The following is a 19,393-nucleotide window of genomic DNA, read 5'->3' as shown; positions in this document are numbered from 1 at the left end:
AACTTGAGAATATACATCAGAAAATAATAAGAATAATAATAATACGGGGAAAATAACAATACCATACATAAAAGGATTATCGGAAAAGCTTAAAAGGATAGGAAATAAATTCAACATTTCAACAACATTCAAAACAACACGTTGAGATCTATTTTGTCCAAAACCAAACCTAACAATGAACAAGAAAGGACAAAGAATTGCATTTATAAAATACCTTGTGAATGCGATCAGTTTTATTTAGGTGAAACATCAAGACTATTAAATGTTAGAATAAGTGAACATCAATCCTATATTAAAAATAGAGAATTTGATAGATCTCAAATCTGTAAACACGCATGGGATAATGAACATAGGGTTCAATGGAATGATTCAAATATAGTCCTAAAAGAAACGGATGGTAAAAAGAGAAAAATCAAAGAAGCGGCTCTAATTATGCTAAATGAGACCAATTGTGTTGCGAATTCCTCGGCAGAATGTAGTAGGATCTGGTTACCCATATTGAAAGAGGAAGTTATTAAAAGAAAAATACCAGTATTGGTAAGTCAGTAACATATAGAGAATACATCATTTATGTTTTTTAAATAACAAACATATAAAATCGGAATTTGGTGTTTATTGAAGGTAAACTAAATGCACGATCAAATACTTACCATGTCGGGATAGTATTATGAGGTTTTTTTCCTGGTTTTTACCTCATAATTTACTATGGAATCACTAACAGGAGAATTTTACTGTCATCATGGCATGTATTTGTCTTTTTAAAGACGAATTACATGTTATGATCTTTTCTGACGGATATTCTCAAGTTAAAGTTGATTTCATGTAATCGAATGAACTATCTTATAAGTAAAGTCGTCCCAGGAACGCAACTCAACAATATTGGCAATATCATTTTAAAGTCGTCTACTTTAAAATGTATAAGGTATGTCTGAATTGTCAATATAGATGAGTCAGATAAAATTAAATTATTAGAAGAATTTTTCACTAAGTAACAAAAAACAAAATTTGTTTAATTTACTAATGTTTGTATTTTGAGAACGATTTCCGAAGTGGAAATTGAAACGTCAATAAACGTATTTTAACCTTTAATTGTGGCTTATTCCCATTTAAATATAAATTAATAAAAAAGTTTTTCTCCAAGCACGTTTAAGAATCCAATATTTCAAGATAACACTTCCCAATCTTCCTCTTTCCCATCCACCAATAATAACAAGATTGGGGACTTGGTTGGAAGCAGCATTTTTTATTGTACCAATTTTACTTATCTAAGACAGTTAATTACTGAGTTGGCTGACAAAAATTGTCAAGCTCTTGCAAAATAAACTAGTACCAAAACAACTAACATTTATTCAGAGCAATTATGCTTGTGTATTAGATGTTATTTTAAAGTTGGTATCAAATAGGTTAGGTTAGGTGTAATCTGTGAGTTTAATTAATAGCTTGGAAATACATAGTAATAGTATTAGAAGCACTGTTGGGGGAAAAATTTAAAAAGGTATTACAGAAAAATATCTTTTTAGCAAATGTGCCTCAAATTGTTTTTTGTGATCTTGTGGAAAATTTTAATATTGATATGTAATAAATAGTGAAGGGGTATTTTTTAATATAGTACTTACATTACTACTAAATTTATTTTATTTTAGAAAAAATGTTGGCTATAATGATAAATTTTGGCATATTTTGGTAAAAATGCTTGCATATACATGCGCATATTTCCTTAATTTTTTTATGCATAGCTATTTGTTCATATTTAGTCATCAGAAACATTTTTTTATGCATAGCTATTTGTTCATATTTAGTCATCAGAAACATATCTAAAAAGTGATACAAAAAAACATAAATTTAACAGTTTATTTGTTACTATAAATAATTAAAAACCACAAATACATGATATTTTTATCCATCTTTTTCTAAGTAGAAAAATAGTACAAGTTCAACGACACTATTATAAAGTTCAACAACACAAACAAAACCTAAATACTTAAGCATATAGAACAAACAATAAATAAAATCTTACAGCATAAAACTATTAATCTTCCACTATGATTTCCTTTTTAATATTAGCATTATGAGCTTGGAGCACCGCAATGGCCTCATCAACTCTGGCTTTCAATGATTCCTCGTTTTCTATGAGATGAAGAAGTTCAGAATTATCAATTTCTAATAACATTCCTGTAATTTTAGCAGCAGTGTCAGGATACTTTTTGCCTACTATATTATAAAGCTGTTGTCCAATTATTTGCTTCTGTTCTTGTGGAGAAGCATTACTCAGCATCCTACAATTAACTGGATGTACTGGATCTCCGCCATTGCCGATACTTGGCTGCAACACGGGACTGATAGAGTTATTTGTAGAGTTAGTATATTTGGTGGTAGGTCTAGGTGTTGACTGTTGACCAGTAATAGGTCGTGGATTGGCAGAATTGCGGGCACTAACTGAAGTTCTAGAGGTAGCTCTATGTGGAGAATTGAGTAATGCTAAGTTGTATGTGCCATTAGGTCTGATATTACTAGAGACAGGAGCCCAACGTGAGTTAGGTCTAATATGGTTTATGGAATTAATGTGATTGAAAAACCTTGGTGCTTGGGCGACTGTTGGAAACAAGAAAGGTGGTGTAGTTGTAGGAAAAGTTAGACCATTTTGAATCCTTAATGCTTGTGCTCTTTGAAGATGCTGACTATTAAGGTATGCTCTGCGTTCCTCTTTTCTTTGAGCCAGACCCACATAAAGAGGTTTATTTCCAATCATTTTTCCATTCATTTCAGCAACAGCTTTGGTAGCTTCTTCTGTGGATGTAAAGCAGACAAAACCAAAACCTTTGCTTCTACCATTTTCACGCATTACTTTAGCTGAAGTTATAGTACCATAAGTAGAAAATTCTTTCTGTAATTTTTCATCGTCGAAACTATCATCCAAATTTTTAATATATAAATTAACACCTTGATAGAGTTCATAGCGTTCTAAACGAATTTTTTCAAACTTTTTCTTTAATTCATTAAACCGCTCTACTTTCTTTTGTGCTCTTGCCAAATATAACACTTTTCCATCAAACTCTTTACCATTATATTCTTCAATAGCTGCATGTGCCGATTTTGCGTCTCTGTAAGCCACAAACCCAAATCCTTTAGATGATCCATCCATATGTCTCATCACCACACAACTTGTTATTTCACCAAACTTATTAAACATATTAAAAAACTTATCATCAGACATAGTAGATCCAAAATTTTTTACATATATATTAGTGAATTGTTTGGCACGTTCACCAAGCTCTTTCTCTCTTTCCACTCTAGGAATAAATTTTCCAGCATACACTTTCTTACCATTGAGTAGCATACCATTAACTTTTTCTATAGCCTTCTTTGCATCCTGTTCATTTTCAAAATGCACAAACCCATACCCTTTTGAGTGTCCATTATCATCTATAGCAACTTTGCAGCTGAGAATATTTCCAAACGCAGAAAATGTATCATACATTGCCTTATTGTCAATACTTCTATCTAAATTCTTAATAAATACATTGCCAATTCCAGATTTCCTTAGGGAAGGATCACGGTGGCACCACATTATACGAATAGGTTTACCTTTCAGTAAATCGAAGTTCATGGTATCCATAGCTCGTTCTGCATCTATGGTCAAACTGTAGTTTACATAGCCATACCCCAGAGACTGCCTGGTTCTTTCATCTCGACAAATTCTAAGTGAAAGAACTGGACCTACCGTATTAAACTTCTCATATAGAACTGCTTCAGTAACGTCTGGATGAAGATCTCCAACATAAAGAGATCCAGAGGGATAAACTACTCCTAGGAAAGCACTCATTTTTGTCCTTACAGGTATTAATAAACTGTTCCACTTATTGATTATAAATTAGCTCAAAGTACCTATTTTTTGTTAGGATTTTTAAACAAAAATTATTTATTGTGTTCTTGGAAACAAATAAAAATATTTCATGTACCACTAGAAACCAATGTGTTTAAATTTGAAGTTTTTTGCTTTCAAACTGTATAGCGCAGACGCTAGCGAAATTGTTGACGTTTATTGGATAAATTATATTTTCTGTCATGCGCCATTACAAAAGTTATATACATTGCGCTCTGTTGTCATGTTTAATCGTTTTCTTATTTCATTTACCTAATAATACATAAAACTATGCGTTGTTAAAACAATTTTTAATAATTACTTTACAATGTTGTACAGTTAGTAGGTATTATTTACTAGTTAATTTTGGATCATTCTTTAAAACTACATACATAATTAGAAATAAAATGTTTTCTGTATAATATTTTCTTTTAAGCAAGATTAATATACATCAACATGACAACGCAGGTGTATTCTTGTTGGATTGTTTAATATATTTTTTATCTCTTATAGTAATCTCTCAGAATTAAGTATAGATCAAACAAAGATAAAAGACATTTCATAAATTGTTCTGTAATTGGATAAAATTATTTATTTCAAACAAAACATTCCTATGAGCACGTGGTAAAAGTTGCTAACTTCATTGTGTAAAATCATAAAATTGTCGCCTGCGTAGGTGTAGGTTAGTTTTAGAGATCAAATTTAAAAACATGAATAGAAAACGCAAATTAAGTAAAAATAAACAGGAAGAATTTGAGTTTGATCCAATACCGAAACATTTAGTAGTGGCTCATTTAAAAGACCAAGAAAAACGATTAATTATCATTCTGGAAGGTGCACAATTGGAAACAGTCAAGGTAATGTCTTGTTATATACAATTTTATTTATTTATTAATGATTATTGAATTTAGGTTAGAGATAAGTTTGAATTATTAAATTGTGATGATCATCTCCACATTTTAAAGAGTAATAATCGAGATATTGGATCTTGCAGACCTGATATAACACATCAATGTTTGTTGATGTTATTTGACAGCCCTCTAAACAGAGCAGGACTTTTACAAGTTTATGTCCATACAGCTAATAATATTTTGATAGAAATTAATCCACAGACTCGGATTCCCAGGACTTTCAAACGGTTTTCAGGATTAATGGGTATGTTTATTTGATTGTTAATTTAAATTTTCTCCCATTATCTGCATTACTAGACTAACTATACAATTTCCATTGTTTTTTTTTAGTTCAACTATTACACAAATTCTCTGTAAGAGCAGAGGATGGTCCCAAATTACTAAAAGTAATTAAGAACCCTGTAACAGATCACTTGCCAGTTGGAGTTAAGAAAATTTGCACTTCCTTTTCTGCTAAGAAAATACATAATTGTAAAGAGCTGGTACCTAAGAATGAAGAACCAATAGTTTTTGTAGTAGGAGCTTTGGCTAGGGGTAATGTGGATGTAGACTACACTGAAGATACTGTTTCTATTAGTAATTATCCTCTTTCAGCAGCGTTAACTTGTACTAAGTTATGTTCTGCATTTGAGGAAGTGTGGAATGTGATTTAAGTAAAAAAATTGTATTTTTTTTATTTTTTAAGATAATATAGTTGGTAAAAAACATACATTTTTAAATTTATTGTCACATACCTACAAAGAGATTATTCTAAAGTGTATATAAAATACTGAAGACTTCTTTTATTTCACAACAAGACATTACTGTATGCTATTTTTACTATGAATAAGTCACGATTTTACTTTAAAATAAGTTTATTTTGATGTTTTGATTTCCACTTCGGATATCGAAAATGATTTTTGAAATGGAAATCAAAATTTCAAAATAAACTTATTTTAAAGTAAAATTGTGGGTTATTTTCAATAAAAGTAGTAAATTGTAATAAGAAGCCACAAGATAGCTTCAGAAAAATATTCAAATTAAGTACTTCAAATAAATAATATATTACAACTTATATTAAGTGAAGTGAAATAAAGCATTGACACAAAAGTAGAATAAAATGAAAAAAGAAACTATGCATATCATTTCACAACAAACGAGTTATCTGTGGTAAAAAAAAACAAATTAATGAGTGTAAATGGTACTAAATTTGAAAAACATTGCTCTTATATTCATGTCTCTTAATGGTAAGTATTTTGCTCTTATATTACTCAGTCATAAAATATATTTGGTGTTTCTGGCATTGGTCCTTTTTTTAAATAGAATATTTGAGACTAAAAGTTGATTTTATATGTTGCAAAAGATTTTTAGAACAAGACAAGAATTGAAATATGCAGCAACTGGGCCACAAATATATCTACATATCAAATTAGCTATAAACTTTAATCCTGGAATGTAGGTTCACTGTATAAAACTGTTTTATATTGAGTTGTCCCTGTGCATATCAGCAATTTGGATTTATTTTTGTTCTATATAATGTTAGAGGTAGGCATAATTATTTCAAAATAATATAACAAGAAAATCTGAATTAATACCAGGAACCAGATATCATAAAACATATTAAGATAGGATGTCTGAGGTGGATAGTGCATGTAATGCAGATGAAACAAAATGACCAAGCTAAAAAAATGTTCCTTGATAGTACCATTGGTCAGAGAAGAAGAGGAAGACCCAGAACAAGGTTCCTTGATAACATCGATGAAGACATGAGAAATATGGGAATATGTACTTGGTGGAGAAAGGAGATGGATGGGGATGACGATAGAGAAATTCTTGAGGAGACTAGGACCTACCCAGGGTAGTAAAGCCAGAATGATGATGAATCTGAATTAAAAATTTACATCAAGATCTTAAGAAGTATATTGTTTATCATCTATAACATTGAAACGGACGGTTTGTAAATAATCCATTAAAAAACCATACATTATTAAAAATATGTCTTTAAGAGTTTTGAATGAATGGTCATTTGAGCAACAGGTATAGTATGGTCTAAAAATCATTTTTTCAATATAAGAATACCTAGTTTGTTTTTCAAATTGTTCCAGAAAAGAGCCAACAAGTTTTTTAAACAGTACAAACATTTTTTAAAAACATGATATAAAATAACACGAATGTAACAGTATATTTTTTCCAGTAAATATTAAAAAAGCGTAAATAAACATTTATGATATTTCTTTCCAATTATTTCTAATTAGCAAAATAGTAAAATATAAGTATGTAATAAGTTTAACAATATTATTATAGGTCCAATAACACAAAAAGCTGAACACTTATGAATATAACAAACCATGAATAAAATCTTACAGCATAAAACTATTAATCTTCCACTAGGATCACCTTTTTAAGATTAGCATTATGAGCTTGAAGCACAGCAATGGCCTCATTGACTCTGGCCTTCAATGAATCCTTGTTTTCAAGAAGATGAAGGAGTTCAGAATTATCAATTTCTAATAACATTCCTGTAATTTTACCAGAAATTTCAGGACACATTTTATGAACCATAGTAAACAGCTGCTCTCCAATTATTTGCTTCTGGTCTTGTACATTTGGAAGCCCATTATTTGGAATGTCTCCACCATTACCAACTCCTGCTAGTGCAGGCCTGGCAGAGTTGTTGGAGGAATTGGTATACTTGCTGTTAGGCCTTGAAGGTGCTGTTTGTTGGCCAGTAATAGGTCTTGCGTTGACAGAATTGCGGGTATTAACAGAAGTTCTAGATGAAACTCTATGTGGAGAATTTATTAATGCTAAGTTATATGTACCGTTGGGTCTGATAGCATTGGAAACAGTAGGCCAACGTGCAGGTGGTCTAATATGGTTTATGGAATTAATGTGATTGAAAAACCTTGGTCCTTGGGCGACTGTTGGAAACAAGAAAGGTGGTGTAGTTGTAGGGAAAGTTAGACCATTTTGAATTCTTAATGCTTGTGCTCTTTGAAGATGCTGACTATTCAGGTATGCTCTGCGTTCTTCTTTTCTTTGAGCTAGACCCACATAAAGAGGTTTATTTCCAATCATTTTTCCATTCATTTCAGCAACAGCTTTAGTGGCTTCTTCTGTGGATGTATAACAGACAAAACCAAAACCTTTGCTCCTACCATTCTCACGCATTACTTTAGCTGATGTTATAGTACCATAAGGGGCAAATTCTTTCTGTAATCTTTCATCGTCAAAACTATCATCCAAATTTTTAATGTATAGGTTAACACCTTGATAGAGTTCATAACGTTCTAAGCGAATTTTTTCAATTCGTTTCTTTAATTCATTATACCGTTCAATTTTCTTCTGTGCTCTTGCTAAATATAACACTTTTCCATCAAACTCTTTACCATTATATTCTTCAATAGCTGCATGTGCCGATTTTGCCTCTCTGTAAGCCACAAATCCAAATCCTTTAGATGATCCATCCATATGTCTCATCACCACACAACTTGTGATTTCACCAAACTTATTAAACATGGTAACAAATGTATCATCAGACATAGCTGGCCCAAAATTTTTGACATATATATTAGTAAATTGTTTGGCACGTTCACCAAGCTCTCTCTCTCTTTCTACTCTAGGAATAAATTTTCCAGCAAACACCTTTTTACCATTGAGTAACATACCATTAACTTTTTCTATAGCCTTCTTTGCATCCTGTTCATTTTCAAAATGCACAAACCCATAACCTTTTGAATGACCATTATCATCTATTGCAACTTTACAGCTGAGGATATTTCCAAATGCAGAAAATGTATCAAACATGGCCTTGTTGTCAATACTTCTATCTAAATTCTTAATAAATACATTGCCAATTCCAGATTTCCTTAGGGAAGGATCACGGTGGCACCACATTATACGAATAGGTTTACCTTTTAGCAAATCGAAGTTCATGGTATCCATAGCTCGTTCGGCATCCATTACCTGATTGTAGTTTACATAGCCATATCCCAAAGACTGTCTGGTTCTTGCGTCACGACAAACTCGAAGCGAAAGAACTTGACCCACCCTATTAAACTTCTCGTATAGCACTGCTTCAGTAACATCTGGATGAAGATCTCCAACATAGAGGGATCCGGATGGATAAACTACTCCTTGGAAAGCACTCATTTTTATCCTTACAAATATTAATAAACTGTTCCACTTATTGATTATAAATTAGCTCAAAATAACTTATTTTTTTTTTGTTAGGATTTTTTAAACAAAAATTATGTATTTGTTTTATATTCTTGGAAACGAAATAATAAAAATATTTTTCAAGGACCACTAGAACTTCGGCGCTTAAACTTACAAAATGAAGGTAGATTACAATGGCGCAGGCGCTAAGTAATCGGCTGATGTTGATTGGATGAATCATACACATCACGTCATGCGTAATAGAAAAGAACAATGTTGTCATGTTAGAAACACATACTTCAAAATACTCCTATAGATGGCGGATGTATAAATTAATTCTATTTATATTTTATAAATTTATACAAAATTATTTGTAGATTTGTATACATCTAAATTTAAAAAATTAAATCACAATATTGTTTATAGTTCTAAAAAGATTCAGTTATTAAAAAGTATTAAAAGCTAAAATATTTTATTTTCCATACAAAAAAATATTTTGCATGAGTAGGATTTGATCTCTAATTTTATAAATTATAACAATTTTAGGCTAATAATTCTATTCACATAAATACGCCGCATTTACATAAGAAAATATCGAAAGTTGCCTGTTGCACTTTTGTTGATTGAACTCCATCCACGCTTTCGTATTTAGAAGCAGTAGTTTTGGGGAATCACATGAGTGCCCTGGTGTTGACGGAACAGAAGTAAAATCTTATTCTGAGCTCGTTCATTTTATAAACTATTTTTAATGGTTGGATTCTATTTAAATAGGACATCTTTGGCAATTCTTTAGGTCAAACATGCACAAATAAAAATGCTTTTTCTGCAATTTTTTTATTAAAATAAGATAAATGATATTATTTAAATTCTAGTTTCAAGATTTCATCATGGAATACTATTTTAGGCGTTTACGACCAAAATGCTTAGCACATCACTCATGGTTTGTAGATATTCCTAAGTATTATAGCCTCTCTCTTCAGCTTTAGTCCCTTGAAGGGAGTGTAGTGCTCGTCATGATATCGTGTATGGCCCCCTGTTTCCATAGATTGTGATCTGGTCAATCCATCTCGTTGGAGAGCTTCCTCGTGATCTTCGGCTTTTTTACCTTTACTTCAATGATGAGTCTCTCTATATTGTCTATGTCTGACCTCATGAGATGTCCAAAATATATAAATTGTTGTAGTTGGATTTTGCCGGAGATTACGATTTTTTAGAATATAATTATTTGTTCTACGGTTCGTCCATGAAATTCGCAACATTCTTCTCCGGCAGAACATTTCAGTGGCGACTATCTTTCTCCTTTCTGATTGCTGTACTGTCTAAGATTCGTATCCACATGTCAGTATTGGAAATATTAATGAGTTTAGCAATGTTATTTTTAGGATTTTTGAAATATTGGGGTCTTTTCATATTTTGGTCATCTTTCAAATAGCGATCTGGAGCGTCCTTGTGTTTTGATCAATGATCTTACATACAAGAATGAGTTTACAACATAAAACAGGTCAGTTTTGGTTATATGCAGTACGCCGTTATATTCAACCAGCTGTACGAAATCAATCCGGTCTTCTTGAGTGTGGACTGTGTGGTCAGCAAAGCATTTATTTTTTCAGCTATTTAGGTATTGAGTGAGATGCTTCTTCCAATCCATCAAGTGCTCTCCTCATATTATTTTCTCCGTGGATATTAAAAAATTGTGGAAATAGTAGATACTTATATGGGTTATTTCTCTGCTATTTGAAAATTTTGAAGGAGTTATACCAGAAAAATGGAATAGTGCCACTATGATAATATTGCACAAAAAAGGAGAAGTAACAGAAATTGGACACTACAGACCTATCAGCTTGTTATCTCATTTATATAATCTCTTTATGAGAATAATTACTAACAGACTGGAACCTAAGCTGGATTTTCACCCAACCATTAGAGCTGGCAGGATTTAAGAGTGGCTTTGGAACGAATGACCACCTACAAGTAATAAAATCCTTAATAGAGAAAGTTACAGAATACAACAAGCCGTTGATATTAATATTTGTAGACTTTGAGTAAGCGTTTGACTCAGGCCAGCATAGCTCCACGTTAAGAGCTCTTACAGAGTGCAGTATTGATCATAGGTACACAACTCTTCTTCGGAATATATATAATAGCGCAACAGCTGCAGTTAGAATGTATTATGGCAACACAAATACATTTCCCTTCGAGAAGGGTATTAGGCAAGGAGATACCATCTCTCCTAAGCTATTCACCGCTTTGTTGCAGAGTGCTATGAGAAACAATAATTGGGAGAATATTGGAGTCAACATAAATGGAGAATTTCTGAACAACTTGAGATTTGCAGACGACATGGTCCTTATTGCAGACCGGGTAGATCTTGCCTGCCAGGTTCTTCAAGACCTTCAGAGCTCCTTTACACAAGTTGTGTACACGACTTAAAATTAATTTCTTCAAAACACAATATATGACCAACCTAGTACTGGTGAAAAACAACGGCACGCAAATTGAACAGGTGTATAGCTTTAAATATCTGGGCCACGAGATTAAATTAGGAATAGATAATCAAACAACGGAGCTAAACAGGAGAATAGGACTGGCATGGGCGACTTACGGAAAACTGAGAGAAGTCTTTAGATCAGATATTCCCATGTGCTTGAAAAGGAAGGTCTTTAATCGATGTGTACTCCCAGTTCTAACGTAGCAGAAACATTGACCCTTACCAGAAAAGTAATGAATAAAATACAAGTGGCACAAAGAGCGATGAAGATGTCAATGCTGAATATATCCCTCAGAGACAGAGTATCAAAGGATTACAACATTGAAATGGAACTGGGCGGGACATGTTGCCAGATTAAAACAAAATTTGACTCAGCATAGTTCTTAAATTTTGACAGGGAACTGTTTGAATAATTTGAAGACAGCATTTTCACATAGATATTTTGATTAAAATTTTATTCTAATGTAGTTGTATTCTAGTGTAATGGTGTTGTCTAAAGATGCTTACCAGTTTTTTATGTATTTGGATATTTTTTATTCAGTTATTAACGACAAACAATAAATACTTATAACAAGATTTGTAATTCTGGAAAAAGATGTACCAGGGGACTGTATTTTGAGTGTTTCATTGTGAGAGTTTCATTTATTTAAATATTCCATTATTAAATATACTGTGACGTGCCAAGAATACCTAATATATCTTTATTGGTACAAAAAACTTAAAAATATTAACATTTATTACATACAATTGGCTTGGGACAGGGATTTAGCAAGGAGCAGGAAGGAGTGAGCAAATAAATATTAAAAGTAAAGGTACAGAAAACTATGAGCAATACGGATATATGACATAAACTTAGAGGTTAGAAAATAGTACTTTCCATTTTTAGCGTATAAATATATATTTCTCCCAAGAAATCGAGTGGCACAAGTAAATAGTTAGCAATTATAAAACAATTTTAATTGCAAGGAACGAAATTGAATTGAAAATTTAAATATTACGAAGATAAACATACTATTATAATGACCTGTCACTTTTCAAGTACAAAACTTACATTTGCTGCGGCTGAATCAATTACTGCTCTTTGCCATATTACTATCCTTATTTGATATATGCATTTGTGTAAGGATATGTGGCTGAATTTCACGGTTTTAGCCAGGGAAGAGACTATCAGACAGTGCATGTGGGGGAAAGTGTTGCGATAAGCTCAGTGGGTTTCTACCGCTCCAAAAAAGTTGATATGTCGCTGCTGTTTTGAAATAAAATAAAATTATATATTATTTGCTTTAATCAATTTTAATAAAAATACAATATGTTGAAATTTGTATGCATTTCTTAAATACATGTTCGGTTTTTTAATAGTTTACATTGTTAATCAATCTAAAATTAAAAAATATTTACAAAAAATCTACAAGGGGTTCCCAAGCGAAGTGTATCAACTAATATTAAAGATTTTAATTTAGATTTTCAGTCTCATTTAAGCTACTTTGCACATATTTCAATAAATTTGTACAGCCAGTATTAAATACAATAATTCAGATCAAGAACTCAATTACACAACTAGACTATATTCCAACTAGCATTGCAACGTAAATAAACAGAAAATTCAACTAAAATTTGTTCAAGAATTAAATACAGCAAAACTAACGACACGATTTTGTATCAGTGACTTCATACTCAGTTTACTAGGTAAATTAGAGTCGTTAATTTGTCACAGAGCGTGCAAAGTATAAAAATAGAAGTATGTACTGTTATAATGGACTACCTAAGCTATGACGTCACAATAGGCGGGATTTTAAAAAGCCTTTCTAAACATTTCTAATTTGTGTGTGTCCCATAAGAAGTTGGAAATGGTTAGAAATAATCATGCACTTGGGTTATTAACGTTCATTTGTAGTCCATATTTTATACTGACGTGATGTGATCTATTTACTAAGCGTGCTTCTAGACTGTCTGATTTTTCCGTTTATTGATATACCCTGTTGTTCCTCTGGTTTTGCTTCCTTAAAAATAGCTTCGCTGTACAGATTGAATAACAATGGGGACAGCACGCAGCCCTGTCTAACACCTCTTTTGATTTCTATAGTTTCAGTATCGAAATTTTCGATTCTAACCTTTGCTTTTTATTCCAGTACAGATTGACAATAACCCGTATATCTCGACAATCCACATTCTTTTCTTTTAACAGTTTTATGAGTTTTTGATGTCGTACTCTATCAAAAGCCTTTTGATAATCTGTAAAGGAGACATAGAACGATACAGAAACTCCTTAAAATCCGTTAAAGCTTACCCAGGCGCAGATGTCTTTTCAGACCATAACCCTCTAATAGCGCAAATGAGTATTAAACTAAAAAGATTGGAGCAGAAAAGAAGAGCAAATCAGATAGACGTCAGTCATTTATGTAACCTGGAGGTAAAGGAGAAACTGCAAAAATGTATTAATAATAATCTCAAAATACTTCATGAAAAAGAAACATCTCAGCCAACGAACAACATAGATAAAAAATGGCAAAACGTAAAAATGGCGATAACAGGTCCTGTGAAGAAAATTCTGACTAAAGAAAAACCAAAAATAAAGCAAAGGTGGATGACTGATAAGATCCTTCTTCTCATGGACAATCGGAGAATAATGAAAGGAAAAAACGAACAAAGGTATAAACAAATACAGAAAGAAATCAAAATAGAAATCAGAATAGCAAAAGAAGATTTTTATAAAAGAAAATGTGAAGAAATAGAGCAATTGCAGGCAAAACATGATATTTTTAATGTACATAAAAAAGTGAAAGAACTTGCAGGTACACAAAAACGTAAGCAGCCAAATACCCTGTATAATGTCAACGGAAACATAATAACAGAACTAGAAGAACAGTTGAAGACATGGAAAAACTATATTGAAGAACTCTTTGCAGATGATAGACAACAATCTGAGCTAAGTAACATACAAGGAGACGAAGGTCCAGAAATAACGGAAGAAGAAGTAATGTACGCACTAAAAAGAATGAAAAATGGTAAAGCCCCAGGTCCAGATGAAATACCAACGGAAATCCTTAAACTAATAGAAAAAGACTCGATTCACATTTTAGTTAAACTTTTCAATAGCATTTATACATCAGGAAAAATACCACAAGAATGGCTTTTATCCACCTTTGTTACTATACCAAAAAAGATAAATGCCAAACAATGCAGTGATTACCGTACAATCAGTCTGATGAGCCATGTACTGAAAATATTTCTGAAAATTATACACTCTAGAGTACACAGAAAACTGGAAATGGACATCAATAATACCCAGTTTGGATTCCGAAATGGACTTGGAACAAGAGAGGCGTTGTTTGCACTGAACGTTATGTCTCAAAGATGTCTTGACATAAATCAAGATGTATTCATGTGTTTCATAGATTACAACAAGGCCTTTGATAAAGTGCGGCATGATCACCTAATCAGACTCCTGACAGAAAAGAATTTAGATAAACGAGACATCCGACTAATAGCAAATATGTACTACAATCAGAAAGCAGTAGTGAGAGTAGAGAATAATACCACTGAAGAAATTGAAATAAAGCGAGGTGTGAGACAAGGGTGTATACTGTCACCAACCCTGTTTAATCTCTATTCCGAAGACGTAATGAATAGAACACTCTCTGAGCAATCCGTAGGTATTAAAATAAATGGTGTTAGATTAAACAATCTGAGATTTGCCGACGACACCGTTCTCATCGCAGAAACACTTGAAGAGCTACAGACATTGGTGAATAAGATAGTAGACTGCAGCGAAGAATATGGACTATCTTTGAACATAAAGAAAACTAAATTTATGGTAATATCGAAATCAACACAAAATGTTCAAAATTTATATTTACACAATGAAATTATCGATCGAGTTAGCAAATACAAATATTTAGGCACATTTATAAATGAAGACAACGATAGCTCAGCAGAAATCAAAATAAGAATAGAAAAAGCCAGATCCATATTCACTAAAATGAAGAGAGTGTTCTGCGGAAGAGATTTGAGCCTTGAAATGAAACTTCGCCTGATGAGATGTTACGTACTTTCTGTGCTGTTCTACGGAATGGAGTCATGGACGTTGAAAAAGATTGATACCAAAAAATTAGAGGCATTTGAACTGTGGATGTATCGCAGAATCCTGAGAATATCATGGACCGAGAGAGTCACAAATGTCGAGGTCTTGAGAAGAATGAATAAAGAAAAGGAAGTCATATTTACGATCAAAAAACGAAAACTGCAATACTTGGGACACATTACAAGAGGCGAAAGATATGAACTGCTTCGAATAATTATGCAAGGGAAAATAGCAGGAAAAAGGTCCATAGGAAGAAGACGAAACTCCTGGCTAAAGAATCTACGGGAATGGTATAGCTGTAGCAGCAACGAATTGTTTCGGTCAGCAGTTTCGAAAATACGTATAGCCCTGATGATCGCCAACCTTCGGAACGAAGATGGCACTTGAAGAAGAAGAAAAAAGGAGACATAGAGATCCTTATTCATATCTAGTCGTCTATGCGTGAGAACGTTAAAAGCGAACAGAACCACTCTCGTTCCTAGTCCTCCTCTGAATCCAAATTGGGTGTCATCCACATCTTCTTCTATTTTTTTTGTATAGTCTTCCATGTATTATTTTGAGAAATATCTTAAGTAAGGAAATTGTTCTTTACTGGGAGCATTCTGTCGTATGTACTGACTTTGGTAGTGTTACCAACGTGGACAGGAACCAATCTTTTCGGGTATTACTCCTCTTGTATATACTTTGTTGAACAGATCTAAAAGTGTATGCAGTGTTTCTTCGTCAATGCATTTAATTAGCTCGGTGGGTATCTGAATTGGGCCTACTGATTTTGAAAAATTATTTTCGGTCCTGTGGTTCTTCTTGTATCATTCTATCATCGTCGAATAGTTTCATTGTTGCCAAAATCTTAGTTCATCTTTTATGTCTTATATCTTATGGGACAAATACATACAAAATAGTATTGTTTGGAAAGGTTTTCTAAGCCCCGCCCATTGTAACGTCAAGCTTAGGCAGTCCATTGCAGCTAAACTGAATTATCTTGTTTCATAATATTTTCAGGCTTATTAGATAAAATTTCGTTTATTCTAATAAAACCTGGCTGTATTCTTAAAGGCCAAAATTATCCTTACAATTAAACAGATACTGGCAACAATTTTATTATCTGAATTGATTAATAAATTTACTACAAAAATATGCATGACAGTTAAAAAATGATTAACCTAAGAAAAACTGTACAAACCATTTACAATATTAAATTTTTAATATACTAATAACGGCTGACGTCATACAAGGGGCGGGGCCTACGAATATTTTCAAAGAAATTACTAAAAACGGTAATAGTTCTTATTTTACTTTCAGTTTAATAGGTTTTTGGAAGATAAGAGTCCTATTCCTTTTGCCGATTTTTGTTTAGCAAGAATCGTATCCTTGTTGACTATTTCTGTTCAGAAATCTCATTCCACGTTATCTAGTCTTTGTTATTTTCACACAAATCATTGCTGTATTATGTACGTTTATTTTATTGAGAATAGACTTATTTATGTCACAATTTACTGTTGGAGAATTTCTAAACAGTTATTTTTACAATCGCGAAGTAGGAATGTCATCAATGATGCGCAACGGTCTTTAAAAGCACTAGTTTGCGCAAATAAAAACATTTTTAGGTTATGTTTTTGTTCTAAAGTTTATTCGTTTACCAAATTCCCATTAGTAAACATGAGCACGTGTTGATATTCGCCGTCTCATTCGTCCAGAGCCTATTAAATTTAATGTATTACCGTAAGCGAGACAGATTCTCATGTTACAGATCCCAACTTGCGAGCATTTTAAATTCAAATTGTATCGTGTTGATTTTTAAGTTAATATATTGTGTTATATTTATGTTATAGTTATTGTTAAGTGATTTACTGGTCGTGTTATTTTTTAGAGTTTAGTTAAATTTTGATATAATGATTAAATTTCAAGAAATTCTTAAACTAACAGTTTCAAAAGTAAATATTTTTAAAAATCATATAATACATAGGTCGTACATCAGTACGACCCTGTTTGGCTTACACGTGGTTCTATTGACGATTGGGAATTTGTAGAATGAATAGGGTATAGTCAATTTTTAATCCATTTTTATCGATTTATATGCTATTTTGAAAACAATAAAGGCTCAGAGGCATATTTCAACATGGTGTCATTGTACACAAGAATTACAGTAGAATGGGGGAATATAATAACATTTAGTGTTATATGACTATTATTTACGCCTTTCTCGATGCAAAGCAGTTAATACTATTAAATTAATAGTATTTTATAATTAATCTAATTTAAATTAACATTTATAAAAATAGTAACATAACCTCAAATACATATGTATCAAAATCACTAAACAGTACATATTTTCCAGCATATTTTTATACAAACAACAATAATACGATCATTTCTATACAAAAATCAGCATTTGCACTCAAATTTACAGAAAATTTTAGAAAAAAACTTCATACAAAATGTGCCTTATACGTTCTGGATGAAATTAACGTTCCCGACTTTCGTTGAGGTCATTCATAAGCTCCACCTACCTCATCTGACGTCACCGCTTCAATAATCCACCGCGGATACTAAACATATCTGTCTATAAACTGCTGAAGACCCTGTATGCGATTTGTGAACGTTTAAATCGCAACATATAAAAAAAACAATTTACTATTTTTCCGGATTTTAAAGATCACAGACGTTAATAAAACATAATAAATACCCCTTCTTAAAATTCCGAAAATTATTCACAAAACTAGCACATAAGCTATTATTTACCTTAAAAAACATTAAAAGTTTCCCGGGTGCCCGTTAATTAAAATTTTTTAAATAGTGGGTTAGCTAAACATTATGATGCAAAAGGATAATATATATATATATATATATATATATATACAGGGTGAGTTTTTAGTGCTACATCGGTCGATATAAAAATAGTCACAACTTGATAAATACTCTGTATACTAATGCAAAGGTCAATATTATAAGAACAAGAATTATGAGAGGAATATAAATATGAAAAATATATAGGGTGTCCCATTTAAAAAATTGTATGTTTGCTATACCACGTAGTTATTAATCACCCTGTAGAATTTCGCTTATTTTCCAAGTATGGAGAATATCATTGCCTACATTTTTTCTAAATAAGTGTTTTGGATATTCTATACCATAATGGAATTATCGACCGATGTAGCACTAAAACCTCACCCTGTATACATGAAATTATACAACATAAAAAATTGCAGAAAAACGGCTAGGATGCTTTGTGGGGCCATAAAAAAATACTGAGAAAAACTAGAAAAACCACTTAAACAGTGAGAAACTTAATGACCCTACAGCGCATTATCTTATCTAGAAAAACATGGAAAGAAAATATACGAAGAAGAACGTATTAAGAAAGTACATACTGTAGTACATTTCAGAGAATTGTCGTACAACGACAATCTTTCACAGTCCACGCAGATAATTAGGGAAAAGTTGAAAAGCGAAATCGGTAAAAAATATAGATCGGAACAATTGTAGTAAAACTTTAAGTAACTAGATTCTTTATCCGTTTCTATGCAATTTTTTGAAGCACTTACATAATTTAATAATTCTTTAAAATTTTTTTAAATGTTTCGCCAAATCCGGTACTGTATCAGCATGTGCACTGTCAGTATGCGTAAGATCTACGCACGCGCAGTTTTATTCTTACACGTTCGTGGACACGTACACTTCATCTAATTTAGTTAACGATGTACGTCATCGGCGTCATAGCGTGTGACGTCACATGATACCAACACGAAATATTTAGGGTGTAGGTGTGTTCTTTTTTAGAATCACTTTACCGAGTACACTGGCATTACAGCCACTAGACATATTTTATTATATACGCGTAGAACTAATATTTAAAGATTTCTATTAATGTTAACTTAAAGAAATACACAATAATATGTTTCATTTAATTTGTA

The 19,393-nt window shown here is 32.2% G+C and overlaps 3 protein-coding genes across 3 annotated transcripts; 1 reads left to right on the top strand and 2 right to left on the bottom strand.

The window, feature by feature from the left end:
- Positions 1 to 1,854: 1,854 nt before the first annotated feature.
- On the bottom strand, positions 1,855 to 4,029 carry LOC140438537 (polyadenylate-binding protein 1-A-like). The gene has a single exon (XM_072528197.1). The coding sequence runs from the start codon at positions 3,821 to 3,823 to the stop codon at positions 2,030 to 2,032; it is 1,794 nt and encodes a 597-aa protein (XP_072384298.1). The 5' UTR covers positions 3,824 to 4,029; the 3' UTR covers positions 1,855 to 2,029.
- A 148-nt stretch (positions 4,030 to 4,177) lies between these two features.
- Positions 4,178 to 5,480, top strand: LOC140440318 (ribosomal RNA small subunit methyltransferase NEP1). Its single transcript, XM_072530752.1, has 3 exons — positions 4,178 to 4,719; positions 4,774 to 5,017; positions 5,104 to 5,480. Exons 1-3 carry the CDS (start codon positions 4,573 to 4,575, stop codon positions 5,424 to 5,426), a joined length of 714 nt encoding a protein of 237 aa, XP_072386853.1. The 5' UTR covers positions 4,178 to 4,572; the 3' UTR covers positions 5,427 to 5,480.
- Positions 5,481 to 6,910: 1,430 nt separating this feature from the next.
- Positions 6,911 to 9,072, bottom strand: LOC140440317 (polyadenylate-binding protein 1-A-like). Its single transcript, XM_072530751.1, has one exon. It carries the CDS (start codon positions 8,902 to 8,904, stop codon positions 7,129 to 7,131), a length of 1,776 nt encoding a protein of 591 aa, XP_072386852.1. The 5' UTR covers positions 8,905 to 9,072; the 3' UTR covers positions 6,911 to 7,128.
- Positions 9,073 to 19,393: the final 10,321 nt, after the last annotated feature.

Source organism: Diabrotica undecimpunctata, chromosome 4 (genome assembly GCF_040954645.1).
Source record: "Diabrotica undecimpunctata isolate CICGRU chromosome 4, icDiaUnde3, whole genome shotgun sequence".
Lineage (NCBI taxonomy): Eukaryota > Metazoa > Arthropoda > Insecta > Coleoptera > Chrysomelidae > Diabrotica > Diabrotica undecimpunctata.
This window is presented reverse-complemented; position numbering and strand designations above follow the sequence as displayed.

Coding starts and splice junctions, on each gene's coding strand:
- LOC140438537 (XM_072528197.1), bottom strand. CDS start 3,823: ATGAGTGCTTTCCTAGGAGTAGTTTATCCCTCTGGATCTCTTTATGTT.
- LOC140440318 (XM_072530752.1), top strand. CDS start 4,573: ATGAATAGAAAACGCAAATTAAGTAAAAATAAACAGGAAGAATTTGAG. Junction 4,720..4,773: donor CACAATTGGAAACAGTCAAG/GTAATGTCTTGT, acceptor TATTGAATTTAG/GTTAGAGATAAGTTTGAATT. Junction 5,018..5,103: donor ACGGTTTTCAGGATTAATGG/GTATGTTTATTT, acceptor GTTTTTTTTTAG/TTCAACTATTACACAAATTC.
- LOC140440317 (XM_072530751.1), bottom strand. CDS start 8,904: ATGAGTGCTTTCCAAGGAGTAGTTTATCCATCCGGATCCCTCTATGTT.